This window comes from Natator depressus, chromosome 3, assembly GCF_965152275.1.
Source record: "Natator depressus isolate rNatDep1 chromosome 3, rNatDep2.hap1, whole genome shotgun sequence".
Lineage (NCBI taxonomy): Eukaryota > Metazoa > Chordata > Testudines > Cheloniidae > Natator > Natator depressus.
The window spans coordinates 182,962,861-182,978,616 of record NC_134236.1 but is presented as its reverse complement, the minus strand read 5'-3'; the positions used below and the strand labels follow the sequence as shown (position 1 = coordinate 182,978,616).

The window sequence follows — 15,756 nt, the reverse complement described above, 5'->3', positions numbered from 1 at the left end:
TATGGCCTGGGGAGGGCACAAGGAGCTTGGCAACACCCATGGGCATTGCCACCCACAATTACAGCCTCCCCCCGGCTTCACTCACTTGAGTAACCCAGGCCTCTCTCCTGCCAGCCTGAGGCATGCTGGATGTGAGCCCTGAGGGAAGAGAGACAGATACATAGATGGGCTGGTGCTGAAAAAGGAATCATGCACTTTCTGTTGCTGCTCACATGAAATTGTGAATAGAAGCATGAGCAATGGCTCACACTTGCAAATAAGTCTCAGAGCTGTACTAAACCTGGGCCTGAGATAATGTTACCAGCTGCCCTCTGCTTCCCAGTGTCAGCCATGTATACGACAATTAATAATATAAAGTGTTACAATAAGAAGTAAAAGCAGTTGAGCACAGTGTTTTAGGGGGCACACAAAGAGTTGATAACAGTGAGTACTGCTGCAGGGCACTTGATGACAGCTTTGGGGTTGTAGAAAATTTAGAAGTGCATTGTTAAATGCATTAAAAAGAATGGACAGAGATCTGTGAGAATTCTACTGCTATGGAACCTTTCTGCACAGCTTACTTTCTCCTAAATAACATGTGCAGAGAAGAAGAGACTAGTGAAATTGTGCAAGGTGCAGGGTAGGATTTTCAGCTTTAGACCTGGACTCCAAAGATGTAAGGGTAGATTCTCAGCTGGTTCAAGTTGTCCTAGCTCCATTAAAGTTAATGAAGTAGGACAATGTCCAACAGCTGAGGATCTCCCCATTTTGGATTGGATCAAAACAACAAAGGAAAATAAGTAGTGTCTCATTTTGCATAAATTGCATTATAGCCAATTTCTAACAGAGGTTAATAAAAAGTGGAGATAAACATGGATTCAAACTCTCCTAAACGTTGTGCGGGAGTATGAAATCTGAACCTGATCCATATCTATAAAATCTGAACCTGGCTCCAGATCCACATTTTACATCTAGAAACAAACCTCCAAACCTGAACACTCTTGAATTTTTGGGTATTTGAAATTCAGATCTGCCACCAAATTTTAATTTTGTGTCTAGAGCCCATCTCTAATAGAGAGTTAATAATGAGGAAAAGAACATCTGACTGTTACTTACAGAACAACTGGGCCATTGGCTCCTTGAAAAACCTCATTAGGTAATTTTTCTAGATTGTGATTATCACTAAGATTTCTGTAAAACATAACAAGACAATCAGGGATAAATAACTCTGCCACAGTTACTATTTCCCAGTAATTGTTGTGCTGAATACCAAATAATAAGAATAGTTACAGCTCATCCAAGTAGGTTCCATTAAATGCATGATTCTGAATTTCCCGAATTCCATTTTTATTCAGTCGTCTGCAACAAAGAGACACATTTTAAAACACTGATTACAAAAAAACTATGCTTGTTTTGAAGCATCAGTAGAATTACTGGGTGATATAAAATTAGTTAAATAAATAAATGGCGATCTCTAGCATTAACAGAAAGCTATTATAAAATCCCAGCCACTGTTGTTGGGATAAATTGGATTAAATGTGCTGGGCCAGGTTCTGCTTTCACTAATACTGATGTAAAACCAGAGTAGCTGCAATGAAGTCAAAGGCGGTCCTCCAGATTTATACCAGAGTAAGTGAGATCAGAATCTTTCTGACTGTTAGCATTAAAGCCATACAAACTTTGCATTGAACGTGCTGTTCAAACCTTGGGCTAACTGCTGCTCATTACTGCAGAGAGGAGCAAAATGCAACAGGAAAGACTCCACAGAGGTGGAAGGGGAAGAGCAGGAGCTTCACTGAAAGCATTCACTTGCGTCCAGAAACTGTGAAGGACTCACTGACCCAGTGCTGCAAGATTGGGGTTCAGAGGCTTTGGCATGGAGAAATAGCTGGGGAATGAAAAAGGGGACTCCCAGGAGCCATCAGACTTTTTAGCAATCTCCTCTAACAGGCAAACTTCTCATGAAAATCTGCTGGCACATTAGCGCTGCTGGGACCAGCAGTAACTCCCCATCTGTGCCCTCTCTCCCCCTCTGAGAGATAAGGGCAGTGGCAGAGGAGTGGGACTAGCTGCACATCAAGGCAGTGGGAGGCCACTGGGTGGAAATAGTGCAGAATTTGCTAAGATAGATGCTGAGTTTCTAATGCATCTGCTGCCTTCACAGACTACATCCCCTATATGCTCCACAGCCCCCCTACTCTCTCATGTTCTCCCCTCTGAGAAAAGAATTAGGCAGCAATTCCATGAGTTTAAATTCATGGAGTTCTCTGCTGAGTTTTAACTGTGGTTCTTTAACAAATTAACGTTTAATGTCCCTATCCCATGCTCCCTCCATGATCCAAAAAATTTACATTTGGGTCAGTTATATTTATCATTTATACAGTATAGTTTTTCATCTCCTTTATTGTTACTCTGTACCACTCACCCCCTCTGGCACTGAATGACAGGCCTGACTGATGGCACGAAACAAACAATTAAATTAAACTTTCAGAAAACCTACATATTTTACTTCTCGTTCACAGTGAAAGCATGCAAATGACCCACTAATCTAAGGTTCAAGATGGTGGGTTTAGTCAACAAGAAAATCAATTATAGGCCTGGGTGGAAAGATGACCCGTTTGACCATGAAAGACAAATGTACATGGCTCAAAGTCTGCAGTGTGTGTTAGATCAACTCATGGAAACTGTCTCCCATCCCATCCACTCACAGGTGCTATTAGAAATGAGTGAGGCAACACAGAAAGGCAAGATAATCAGATGCTGTTTTTACCATCTGACATATTTATTATGTTACATCATTCATATTAGTTAGCATCTGCCACTCTGACCTGGAGGAAAAATACAGCCACCACTTTCAAGCAAAAAATATATAAAAATTATACGTTTACCTTTGAGCTAAACCCTGGAGTCCTCAGTCACTTTTTACTCAACTCTCACATAGCCAACCTCCCAAATCTCCCAACCTTTGGCCCAAATTCTTCTCTTATTTAAATCAGCCCATATCCTGAGCAACTTCAGAATAAAATTGAAGTCTTGCCTGAGTAAGCTGAGTAAACATGACTTAAAAGCTCTGGGATTTGTCTTCTTGTGTTTATGTTTGATCACTGTATTGGTACATTTACAGTATAAGGGCGAAATTCACTCCTGTGCAGAAGGCCAGCACAAAGCCTATAGCACCACTTAAGTCTCATTTATGCTAAATTGTGAATGTTTAAGGCGGGGCATAGATTTTGTGTTGGGGTGAATTTCAATCTTTTATATATTTTTAGGCATTCTTAACTGACTTTACATAAAACTTCAGTTTGCCTCCCCCCTCAAATCTTAAGATGTGGTTTGACTTTTAGCTCTAAACACACTATTAACCTCTAGGGAGAAATCCTAGAACAATGAAATCAATAACGATTAGTGGGTATTTAAAAGGATCTGACTGAGAAAGCTGTTGAAGCATAAAACTGACTGGAGAGTGTAAGTGAACATGTGGATTTATTTAAGATTTTTATTTCATTTGATTCTACATTTTTTTCACATGTAGTGCCACTCCCCTGCCCCCGCATGACCTGTTCTGTCCTTCCGATATATTTTGTACCCCAGAATGATTGTGTCCCATTGATTGTTGTCACTCCACCAGATTTCTCTAATGCCTATTATATCAATATCCTCCTTTAATGTAATAAGAAAAGCCCAAAAGGAGTTTGAAGAACAGCTAGCCAAAAACTCAAAAGGTCATAACAAAAAGGGCTCTAGAGGTGATCCTGGCAATTACAGACCGGTAAATCTAATGTCAGTATCGGGCAAATTAGTTGAAACAAATGTAAGTGACTCACATTATGCCTTTCCTTTTTAAAAACATCCTTCTGATAATATAGTTTTGGGGATTTTTTCTTTGTGAAGCATTTCCTCAACAATAATGCAGAATGTTAATTAAACATTAATTAACATTAAAAACACAATAAAAGAACTAAAAAAGAGCCACCGTGGCTTAACAACCATATAAAAGAAGCAGTGAGAGATAAAAAGGCATCTTTTAAAAAGTGGAAGTCAAATCCTAGTGAGGTAAATAGAAAGGAACACAAACACTGCCAAATTAAATGTAAAAATAAGAACATAAGAATGGCCATACTGGGTCAAACCAAAGGTCCATCCAGCCCAGGATCCTGTCTACCAACAGTGGCCAATGCCAGGTGTCCCAGAGGGAGTGAACCTAACAGAAATGATCTAGTGATCTCTCTCCTACCATCCATCTCCACCCTCTGACAAACAGAGGCTAGGGACACCATTCCTTACCCATCCTGGCTAATAGCCATTAATGGACTTAACCTCCATGAATTTATCCAGTTCTCTTTTAAACCCTGTTATAGTCCTAGCCTTCACAACCTCCTCAGGCAAGGAGCTCCACAGGTTGACTGTGCACTGTGTGAAGCAGAACTTCCTTTTATTATTTTTAAACCTGCTGCCCATTAATTTCTTTGGTGGCCCCTAGTTCTTATATTGTGGGAACAAGTAAATAACTTTTCCTTATTCACTTTCTCCACACCACTCATGATTTTATATACCTCTATCATATCCCCCCCAGTCTCCTCTTTTCCAAGCTGAAAAGTCCTAGCCTCTTTAATCTCTCCTCATATGGGACCCGTTCCAAACCCCTAATCATTTTAGTTGCCCTTTTCTGAACCTTTTCTAATGCCAGTATATCTTTTTTGAGATGAGGGGACCACATCTGTACGCAGTATTTAAGATGTCGGCGTACCATGGATTTATATAAGGGCAATAAGATATTCTCCGTCTTATTCTCTATCCCCTTTTTAATGATTCCTAACATCCCATTTGCTCTTTTGACTGCCACTGCACACTGTGTGGACATCTTCAGAGAACTATCCACGGCGACTCCAAGATCTTTTTCCTGATTAGTTGTAGCTAAATTAGCCCCCATCTTATTGTATGTATAATTGGGGTTATTTTTTCCAATTTGTATTACTTTACATTTATCCACATTACATTTCATTTGCCATTTTGTTGCCCAATCACTTAATTTTGTGAGATCTTTTTGAAGTTCTTCACAGTCTGCTTTGGTCTTAACTACCTTGAGCAGTTTAGTATCATCTGCAAACTTTGCCACCTGGGGCACCTGGCATTGGCCACTGTCAGTAGACAGGATCCTGGGCTGGATGGACCTTTGGTCTGACCCAGTATGGCCATTCTTATGTTCTTATGTTCTTTTTAGTTGGTCTATACTGGCTAAAATGTGCAGCAGTGATCAGATATGCCTGCCAAGGCTGGAATATGGAATACAAATAACATAGTGATGCTGGGGGCTTTACATGACGTAGGATCTATTTTTTTTTAATATAATAAACTTAGTTCCATAGATTACTATTTCTGATATAAATATTTCACAATAGTGCAAGTGAAGGAACATTAAGGTTATGTGGGGATGGAGGCAAATTTGGGTTTAAAATGAGGTATTTCTTTCCTGTGGAGAGATATGCAATACTGCGAGGTATACCAGAAGAAGATCTTATTAAAGGTATACCAGAAACTGAATAAACTAAATACTATACTTGTCATAAATATAAAGGGAAGGGTAACAACCTTTATGTATGCAGTATCATAACATCCCTCCTGGCCATAGGTACAGAATCCCCTTACCTGTAAGGGGTTAATCAGTTCAATTAACCTAGTTGGCACCTGACCAGAAGGACCAATGGGAAAGGAAGATACTTCCAAATCGGGGAGGGAGGGGGAAGATTTTGTTTGTGCTCTCTTTGTTGGTTCTCTCTCAGGACAAAGAGAGAGACCAAGCAGGTAATCCAGCTCCTTCTGAAATGATACATCTAAAATTACAGAAATTGTAAGTTATAGCAAGGAAATGCATTAGATTATCTTTTGTTTTAGCTTGTGAATTTTCCCTATGCTAAGAGGGAGGTTTATTCATGTTTTTGTAACTTTGAAGTTGAGCTAGTGGGGAATCCTCTGTGTTTTAAATCTTTTTATTACCCTTTAAAAATAACCTTCCATCCTGATTTTACAGAGGTGCTTCTTTTACTTTTTTCTTTAAAATAAAATTCTTTTAAGAACCTGATTAATTTTAGTGTCCAAAACATAAAGGGTCTGGTCTGTACTTTTATTAAAACCTATTGGTTGGAATATTATTCTCAAGCCTCCCTAGGAAAAGGGGTGAAGGGGTTTGGGGAGATATTTTGGGGGGGGATAGGGCTCCAAGTGGCCTCTCCCTGAATGTTTGTTGAAATCACTTGGTGGTAGCAGCAATACCATCCAAAGACAAGAAAAGGAATTTGTGCCTTGGGGAAGTTTTGAACCTAAGCTGGTGGAATATAAGATTAGGGTGTCTTTCATCCGGGTCCCCGCATCTGTATCCCAGGGCTCAGAGTGGGGAGGGAACCCTGACAGTACTTCATTCCTGGAAGAAATTAGCTCTACTTTCTGTATAAAAGCAGAGTAGCTGCAATGAAGTCAAAGGTGTGTAAAAGCAGCTTTCTCCTATTTTTCTGTGGCCCATCCACGATATTCCCTGTGGGTGAAATTCACCCATGTAGAGGGCTACCACAGAACTATGCACAATTTTAGGGGATGTTGATATGAATACTTAGTTTGTCGCAAGCTGCAGTGTAATCTACCTTGTTCTATCCTGCCACACAATAACTGTCTGTGTGGACTCTCCTGACATGCATTAATAGTTCTGTGGTGCACTTTTAATCTATTCCTATTTCAAAGCAGGGAAGATCAAAGTGCACTATGGATCTTTTAGTGCACTGCAGCAGGGTCCACATGGATACTCAGTGTACAGGCAGGATTTACACCCCAGTTTTCTGTGAACTAAGTGTTTGTGTAGACAAGCCCTAAGGGCTACCTCTGAACTCCATCAGCCTCATATCCCAAAATCATCCCATGTAGCAGCATGAGACCATCTTACCCATCTTGTCTTCATGTTATGGGTCACGGTCAAAAAAAAAAAAGACTGAGATCCACTGGTCTAGTTAAGTGAGAATGGGGCTGGGAGTCACAGACTCTTGAATTCTAATCCTAGCTGTGTCATTGGTTCATTTTGTGGCCTTGGATAGGTCACCTAACCTGTGTGTCTGTTTTCTCTCTATAAAATAAAGATAATGGGCTGGATTTTCAGCTGCACCCATTGTCCATTGGATGCAATTTTTTGGTAAGGCAACTTGAAAAGGAACATTAAAGGTTGATGTCCAGGTTTGTCATCTACTTTTTCACTCTTCAGAGAATACTGTCCACATTTAGTAGATTGGGGATGGATGGATAAATGGTGGGGTAGACCAGTGGTTCTCAACCAGGGCTCCGGGGCCCCCTAGGGGACCTCTAGAAGGTTTCAGGGGGCTTCCAAGCAGAGCCAACATTAGACTTGCTGGGGCACAAGCAGAAAGCTGAAGCCCCATCGCATGGGGCTGAAGCCCAGGTCCCTGAGCCCCGCCACCAGGGGCTGAAGCTGAAGCCTGAACAATGTAGCCTCGTAGGGGCCCCTGTGGCATGGGGCCCCAGGTAATTGCCCTGCTTGCTACACACTAACCCCAGCCCTGGCTTTTATATGCACAAAACCAGTTACTGTGACATAGGTGGACCATGGAGTTTTTATAGCATGTTTGGGGCGGGGCGGGGGGGGCGCGCTCAGGAGGAAAAAGGTGGAGAATCTGTGGGGTAGACAATGGAGGGGTGATAGTAGTTAATCTTGCTATAGCTCTATCTTCAAATATTGAGGCTCTTATCCTGCTTCCACCCTAATCAGTAAGATCAGAACTGGTCCCTTGCTGCATGACCCCTGCTTCCTGAATTTGAGTCAAGCTGCAGGGAGTAATGGGTAAATTTTCCAAACTAGGCATTTGCCTAGGTGGAATGAAAGCAGCTTTTTAGTAGAGCGAACAAACTTTCAATGTTCCTATAAAAGGGATCAGGAAACCCCGCTAGTTCATTAAAAAACATCATTGTTAAGTCAAATGAGAAGTCATCTAACTACACAGCATGAAACTGCATTGTGAGGGGGCCTGTAACAATACATTAATGTTATGTACAAGTATACCATATTTTACACATATCTACATGTAATTTGCTTGAATAATGAATGTCTTTGAATGATGTATCTTACTGCAAATATGGATGAGCTATACGTCCTTTGGAACACAATTTGTATTATGTGGAACCATCATGGTCTTTAACCTTGGTACCATTAATTATTAAATTTTCTCTATGGTCTGCTCTGATTCTAAAATACAGAGCTGACATGAAAAGGCCGGAGGGAGAGAGCGATTACTGAATATTGAAAGTATAAAAGAAGACAAGAGATATTTCTTAGTTAGGAGCTTTGCCCATTTGCAAACCCATTTAAATATGGGGGGGAGGGGTTTAAAGTGGGTTCTGGGTTCAATTTCTACTTAGGAAAAACTGGGGGGGGAAGGAGCAGAAAGGGGTCAGAGAGAAGAAACCCAGTGAAAAATGAGGGTGTCAAATGGAATAGAGCACAGACAGAGTGAAGAATAAACAAAGGCTGTGTAAAAAGAGCAGTGATAATAGGGGAGATGGAAAAAAAGAGGCTACCTAATGATTCTCTGCTGTCCTGAGTTTATACTTGGAGGAGTCAGCCATCAGGCTTATTGGTTCCATGATGCTCTGCTGGCCCTATTTATATGCTTGCCAGCTTAACTTTTGGGGGGCAGTTCTATCCCTGATGCACAGCACATATATAGCTCTCGCTGTTGCCCCATCCTGTTGGCTTCCTCCCATCTGTTTCCTGTATCTACATGTTGTCTCCTGTTACATACTTTGACAAATATGTAGGACAAGAATCATCTTTTTGTTCAGTGTGTGTCGCACTGGGGCTCCAATCCCTGCCTGGTGTCTTGAGGGGCTGCACAATACAAATATTTAACAACAAGACAGGTTTCTTCCAGCCAGAATTTGTTATAAATGAATTCAATCTTCTTGGGGTAAAAAACCCCACATGGGTTTGAATTACAGGCTAAAATTAGTTTTGCAAAACTATAAAATAGCACTCAACAAGGTTTCTCAGGCTCTATTCTGGAGAAGATGTAAACTAACGTGATATTTGCCAGTTCTTACTCACATAATGACACTTTCAGAACTCAGGCCCATGAAGGAATTCCTTTCAATTGTACGTATATTTATATTATCTTGAATATCTCTGAAAAAGAAAGTAAAGTAAAATTAAACAGTTTTGTAGCTCTGTGATTCTTTAATTTCTTTGACAGGAAATGATGCTTCAAACACCAAAATGATTTTTCTTCATATTAGATCTGAGAAAATATTTTACATGTAGGTTTCCTGAATGATATCACTAAGTTTGTCCAAGTACTGCTGGGGAGTGAAATGGGAGCAATCACTTCCATACTATTGCTTTTTGCTTTCTAGATCCAGGAAAGAGACCAAAGCCCTGAGGTAAGTGGGGAAGTGGGATACCGGGAGGAAGCAGGAGCGCGCGAGAGGGCAGGGCTCCTGCCTCATACTGAGAAAGAGGGACGATCACCGAGTTATCTCAAGTGCCTACACACAAATGCAAGAAGCCTGGGAACCGAGCAGGGAGAACTGGAAGTCCTGGCACAGTCACAGAATCATAGAATCATAGAATATCAGGGTTGGAAGGGACCTCAGGAGGTCATCTAGTCCAACTCCCTGCTCAAAGCAGGACCAATCCCCAACTAAATCATCCCAGCCAGGGCTTTGTCAAGCCTGACCTTAAAAATATTTAAGGAAAGAGATTCCACCACCTTCCTCGGTAATGCATTCCAGTGTTTCACCACCCTCCTAGTGAAAAAGTTTTTCCTAATATCCAACCTAAACCTCCCCCACTGCAACTTGAAACCATTACTCCTTGTTCTGTCATCAGCTACCACTGAGAACAGGCTAGATCCATCCTCTTTGGAACCTCGTTTCAGGTAGTTGAAAGCAGCTATCAAATCCCCCCTCTTTCTTCTCTTCCGCAGACTAAACAATCCCAGTTCCCTCAGCCTCTCCTCATAAGTCATGTGTTCCAGTCCCCTAATCATTTTTGTTGCCTTCCGCTGGACTCTTTCCAATGTTTCCACATTCTTCCGTCCTAAGGACAAGGACAAGTGCAGAATCCTGCACTTAGGACGGAAGAACCCCATGCACCGCTACAGACTAGGGACCGAATGGCTCGGCAGCAGTTCTGCAGAAAAGGACCTAGGGGTTACAGTGGATGAGAAGCTGGATATGAGTCAACAGTGTGCCCTTGTTGCCAAGAAGGCCAATGGCATTTTGGGATGTATATGTAGGGGCATTGCCAGCAGATCGAGGGACGTGATCGTTCCCCTCTATTCGACGTTGGTGAGGCCTCATCTGGAGTACTGTGTCCAGTTTTGGGCCTCACACTACAAGAAGGATGTGGAAAAATTGGAAAACGTCCAGCGGAGGGCAACAAAACTGAGCTTTGAGCAGGGGGTTGAACTAGATGACCTCCTGAGGTCCCTTCCAACCCTGATATTGTATGATTCTATGATTCTATCTTAAGCAAGACAAAATCAACAGTATGCACTTAGGGTTGGATCCTACGACCCTCAGACCCATGAATAGTACTGCCACAACAAGTAATTAAAGAAGTTGCAGGATTGGCCCCTAAACTAATGCAGAAAAGAGTGGTCTTTTTTGGGCCTTATTCATGAAGGTACTTAAGCATGTAAGTAATTTCTCCACTAATGTCAACTACTCGTGCTTAAAACTAGGCCAGGCTAAACTGGGGCTTCTGACAGTCTATTGCATTGACAAGTATTCATTTCAGTCAGTTCCACAGTAATATATTTTTGACTGATATATAAAAGGATATACTCATACACATTTCTGTTACTTGCTCAAAATACAGTTCCAAGTAGTTAAACAGTATCACTCATAATTTAGACAGGGAGAATTGTTGTTTCCATGCTGTTTTTAATGGAAAGCAGTGAACATAATGAATTGCTTGCAATGCCTGAAACCTATTGCAGCTCTAAACTTGTCTCATTCTGAGCGCTGTATATGGCCATGATACTGAATTATCTGATAGTTAAACAGGGGCCTCATTCTGCAAGTGTAACTCCGATTGAAATCAACAGGAGCATCAGTAAGTGAAATTCACACCTGTACAAAGAGCTAGGACAAGGCCTTATAACATTTATACATACATGCACACACACACATGCGTGCACGCACACAGACACACCACTAAATTCCCACTTATGGAGTGAAATCCTGCCCCTCTGAAGTCAACAGGAGTGTTGCAATTGACTTTAAGAGTGCCAGGATTTCAACCAACATCTATTTTGGGACTTAAATGGTGTGTAGGCCTCATGCTGGCCTTCTGCAAAGGGAGGAATTTCACCTCAGGCAAATAACCCGTGATTCACTAGCACAGATCGATCCAGAGTAACAAGTCTGAAGATAAAAAGAAAAGGAGTACTTGTGGCGCCTTAGAGACTAACCAATTTATTTGAGCATGAGCTTTCGTGAGCTACAGCTCACTTCATCGGATGCATACTGTGGAAACTGCAGAAGACATTATATACACATATACCATGAAACAATACCTCCTCCCACCCCACTCTCCTGCTGGTAATAGCTTATCTAAAGTGATCATCAAGTTGGGCCATTTCCAGCCCAAAAAGGGGGGGGGTGAGAAAACCTGTATTTGTGCTGGAAATGGCCCACCTTGATTTTCATGCACGTTGTGAAGAGAGTGGTCACTTTGAATGGGCTATTACCAGCAGGAGAGTGAGTTTGTGTGTGTGGTTTTTGGAGGGGGGCGAGGGGGTGAGAGAACCTGGATTTGTGCAGGAAATGGACCACCTTGACTATCATACACGTTGTGAAGAGAGTGGTCACTTTGGATGGGCTATTACCAGCAGGAGAGTGAGTTTGTGTGGGGGGGGGCGGAGGGTGAGAAAACCTGGATTTGTGCTGGAAATGGCCCAACTTGATGATCACTTTAGATAAGCTATTACCAGCAGGAGAGTGGGGTGGGAGGAGGTATTGTTTCATGGTCTCTGTGTATATAATGTCTTCTGCAATTTCCACAGTATGCATCCGATGAAGTGAGCTGTAGCTCATGAAAGCTCATGCTCAAATAAATTCGTTAGTCTCTAAGGTGCCACAAGTACTCCTTTTCTTTTTGCAAATACAGACTAACATGGCTGTTACTCTGAAGTCTGAAGATGATTACAAAGCTTCCTAGAAAAAAGGTTACATGGGTCCTTGCATGCTGTACCTGCTATATGGATTCACAAAGAGCTAGAGTGCAATTCCAGAAACTCCATACTTGACAAAACACAGTACCAATATATTTGCATAGCAGTACCCAAAATAGGTGGTGGATTAATATTGCTGAAGATTAATGTCATATAAGATTTAAATCTAAACAAGAGTAATTGAAACATACCCCAACTTTCTATTAATATACCTTAACACCAGCCACCTGTAAGGGTAAAACAAGAGTGCCTATTCATTCCCTGGCTGTTCTGCTTGTGACTGCCAACTAGGGCTGCTGAAAAATTTCTATCAAAACTGTGTTTTTGATAGTGAATTCCTATGAAAGTCAATTGCAAAATTCCTACTGACTTCAAGGGGTCAGGATTATCAAAGCTGGTTTTTGATGGAAAATTTGGGTTTTTGACTAAATGAAAATTTTCACAGAGAGTGCCTGCTTTCCATGGAAAGTGTTGACTTTTTGTTGGAAAAAAAGAAAAGAAAAGAAAAATGTTTGTGTTTTTGGTTTTTCAACAAAGGTCAAAATTTTCCATGGAAAAGTTTAAATTAATGATTTGTTCTCCATTTTTGTTGAAATTTTCTAAGGGAAAAATTACCCTATTTTCCAACCACCTCTGTGGCCAACACGGGTGTTGACTGCAGTGATTTTTTGTGACCTGTCCACTGGGAAGTGGATTGAGACCAACTCATTTCACACTGATCATAGAACAGTCACCAGATGACAACAAATTTCTGTCTCTACCAGCTTGGCTTGAATATAAATTGGTGACTTAGAAGTTAAAGGCTATTGTCGGTCCCATGAACCAAATAAAAAGTTCCCTGTCACACGCCATATATCAAATCTGGTATAGAGAAGTCACAGGAACACTCAAATAATGTAAAACAAATTATCAATGCACACAAGATTACAACTGGTGACGAAGTGACAAAGTCACTAAACAAATGCAAAGGAAAACGTGTCCAAGATCTTATTAGAGGAGCAGACCATTCGAATGAAGATAACAAAAAGTTAAAAGCAGCCAATATAAACTTACAATAAAACTTTCTGGAGAGATTGTAGCTTATGTACAGTAGGTAAAAACTTAATGCCAGTGTTTGATATTGACCTAAAGAGGGAGAGAACAAATGAAGATTATTAGCTGTGGCTCAAGAATAAAATAAAACTAACAAAGAAGAAATACTAGAATAAAATTGGCAATCATGTAGGGTATAATTAATCCGTGAGTAGAAGGCCTATACACCAGGGAAGCCATACTTATGTTGTATAGTATGGGTGGGATATTCGAAAGTAGTGGCCTAACCCTGAAGTCAGGAGTAAAAGTCTCACTGATTTCAATGGGAGAGGAGTAAGGGCAATGCTGACTGCTTTCTGAAATGCTACTTTCAGGACTTAAACTGGTGTTGCCTAGGGGTCTTTCACTGATCCCCTGCACAGGGGTGCATTTCAGCCTTCATTTGTTAGGTTTCAGAAATATATTTTGCTTAGATGTCAGTTCATCAATAGTGCTTTAGTTCAGCAACTGAAAGATGCAGGTTAGGGATTGATTTTAGGATGCCCAAAATAAAATGAAAGAAGGGCATGCCTATTACACAGATTGGGGGGACCTAAGAATCAAGAGTAGAAAGCATTCAATTTCTAGTTTTACAACTTTTATTGATTTAATAAAGACATGAACTACCAGACTGAGAATAATTAAAGTACCTGACCTTCTGGAGTGAAGAAAGATTCTGTCATGGCGTTTATTTCTCCACTATCTTTTAAGCTGATTAATCACAGTGATACAGAATAACATATTTTTATAATATGCATTTGTAAATATGAACCCATTTTTAAACACAATTTTTAACCTTCACTTTAGTGGAATTGTCATTTCCACTGGAAAATGCCAGGTTTCTTACAACAGGGGTTGTGGTTGAGGCCTGTGAACATGCTCTTCAGAGTCCAAGATAAATTAGCTGGCAGACTTGAGTAGGACTCAAGGGCTTGTCTATACTTATGGCTAGATCAGCACTGCTGCGATTGATGGCAGAGTGTTCTCCCACTGACTCTTGTGTTTCAGCTCCCCAAGAAGAGTAAGGTAAGTAGGCGGGAGAGCATCTCCCATTGACACAGTGCAGTGTAGACACCGCTCTAAGTCAATCTAACTTAAGTCGACTTATGTAACTGAAGTAGCGTAACTTAGGACGACTTACAGCTGTAGCGTAGACCAGTCCCCAGAAGTCCACAGGTTTTATTTGGCAAGGGTTACCCTGCCACAGTCTACTTAGATCCTTCAGGCTAGTCACAGGTGGCACAGAAAAGCCCTATGGTCTTTTGCAGCAGAGCAAAGAACTAGTCCCATGGAGAAAACAAACACAATAATCCTGTCCCAGGCTTATTTTCCTCTGGGGAGACTCTGGCAATCAATCTTGGGAGAGGTACTGAGCATGCCCTTTCCTCTTACTGACCTTTCCTCTTTCCTTTTTAACTGCCCCCCTTACTACCTGACAGCAAGTGCAAATGTGGCAGGGCAGGGCCGAGTGGGCTCCGAGCAGCTGGTTAACCCTTGCTGGCCCAGGATGGGGATGACACATCCCAACACAAGGCCAAACCAGAATATTACAGAACACAATACTTTTTTTGGCTCATAAAATTTTATCCAGTTTGATAACATTGATGATATATTGATCACCTATAAACAGTGAAAGGACAGTGCCACAGGTATCAGCAAAGCTGCCTGGGCTTCTGGCTTAGGCCAGTTGCATTACCAGACAAAGAGAAGAGCGGGCTTCAGTTAAGGCAAATTGCTTGTATGTATCTACTATGTGAGGTGGTATTGGAGGTAACCTTGAACTGAGAATACTGTTTTTTTTGTTTTGTTTTTTTAAAAGAAATATATTAGTGGTATATCGAATGTTTTGGGTATGTCTACATTAGACACTTCAGGAACAGAAGAGGTTATTCTATCACTGTAGTAAATCTACCTCACTGAGTGGCAGTAGCTAGGCTCATAGAAGACTTTTTAGGCTTAGGTTGGCTTCATTACATTGCACAGGGCATGACATTTTTCACAGTCCTGAGCAATGTAGTTAAGCCAACTTAATGTCGTAGGCTAGCCCAGGCCTTTGTATTAGCATCTATACAGAATAGTAGTCTTCTGTTATTGGATGTAATTTTTTTTTGCACACTTACATTCTTGAATAATTAAATGATGATGAAAAACTCTGGCTGAGACGCTGGAAAACATAACGAGCATTCATATAATGTTCAATGTGAACCTGAAATGTTCCTGAAAAGTTGTTAAAAGACCCTTCAGGTATTCATGACCAAACATGGAAATCTAAACAGGACATCCAAATCCCACATTTGGGCATTTAAATTGACACTTAGGTCCATAAAATGGCCATTTATATGCCTAAGTGTTGATTCAAGCTCTCAAATGTGGAATATGGATACACTATTTAGACATGATGAAAAATGGGTTCCTTGGTGGTCTCATTTTATAACCACAAGCCTTTGCATTACATGAAAGAACATTTAAAGGGATGGCA

At 41.0% G+C, this 15,756-nt stretch overlaps 1 protein-coding gene across 1 annotated transcript in view; it reads right to left on the bottom strand.

The window, feature by feature from the left end:
* FSHR (follicle stimulating hormone receptor) overlaps nucleotides 1-15,756 on the bottom strand; it is a 155,397-nt gene that overhangs the window by 19,719 nt on the left and 119,922 nt on the right. Inside the window, exons 5-8 of the mRNA XM_074947147.1 lie at nucleotides 13,260-13,331; nucleotides 9,077-9,154; nucleotides 1,270-1,338; nucleotides 1,096-1,170 (exon numbers count right to left, since the gene is read on the bottom strand). Of these exons, the coding sequence (XP_074803248.1) occupies nucleotides 1,096-1,170; nucleotides 1,270-1,338; nucleotides 9,077-9,154; nucleotides 13,260-13,331 (294 nt within the window). The remainder of the gene's footprint in view (nucleotides 1-1,095; nucleotides 1,171-1,269; nucleotides 1,339-9,076; nucleotides 9,155-13,259; nucleotides 13,332-15,756) is intronic.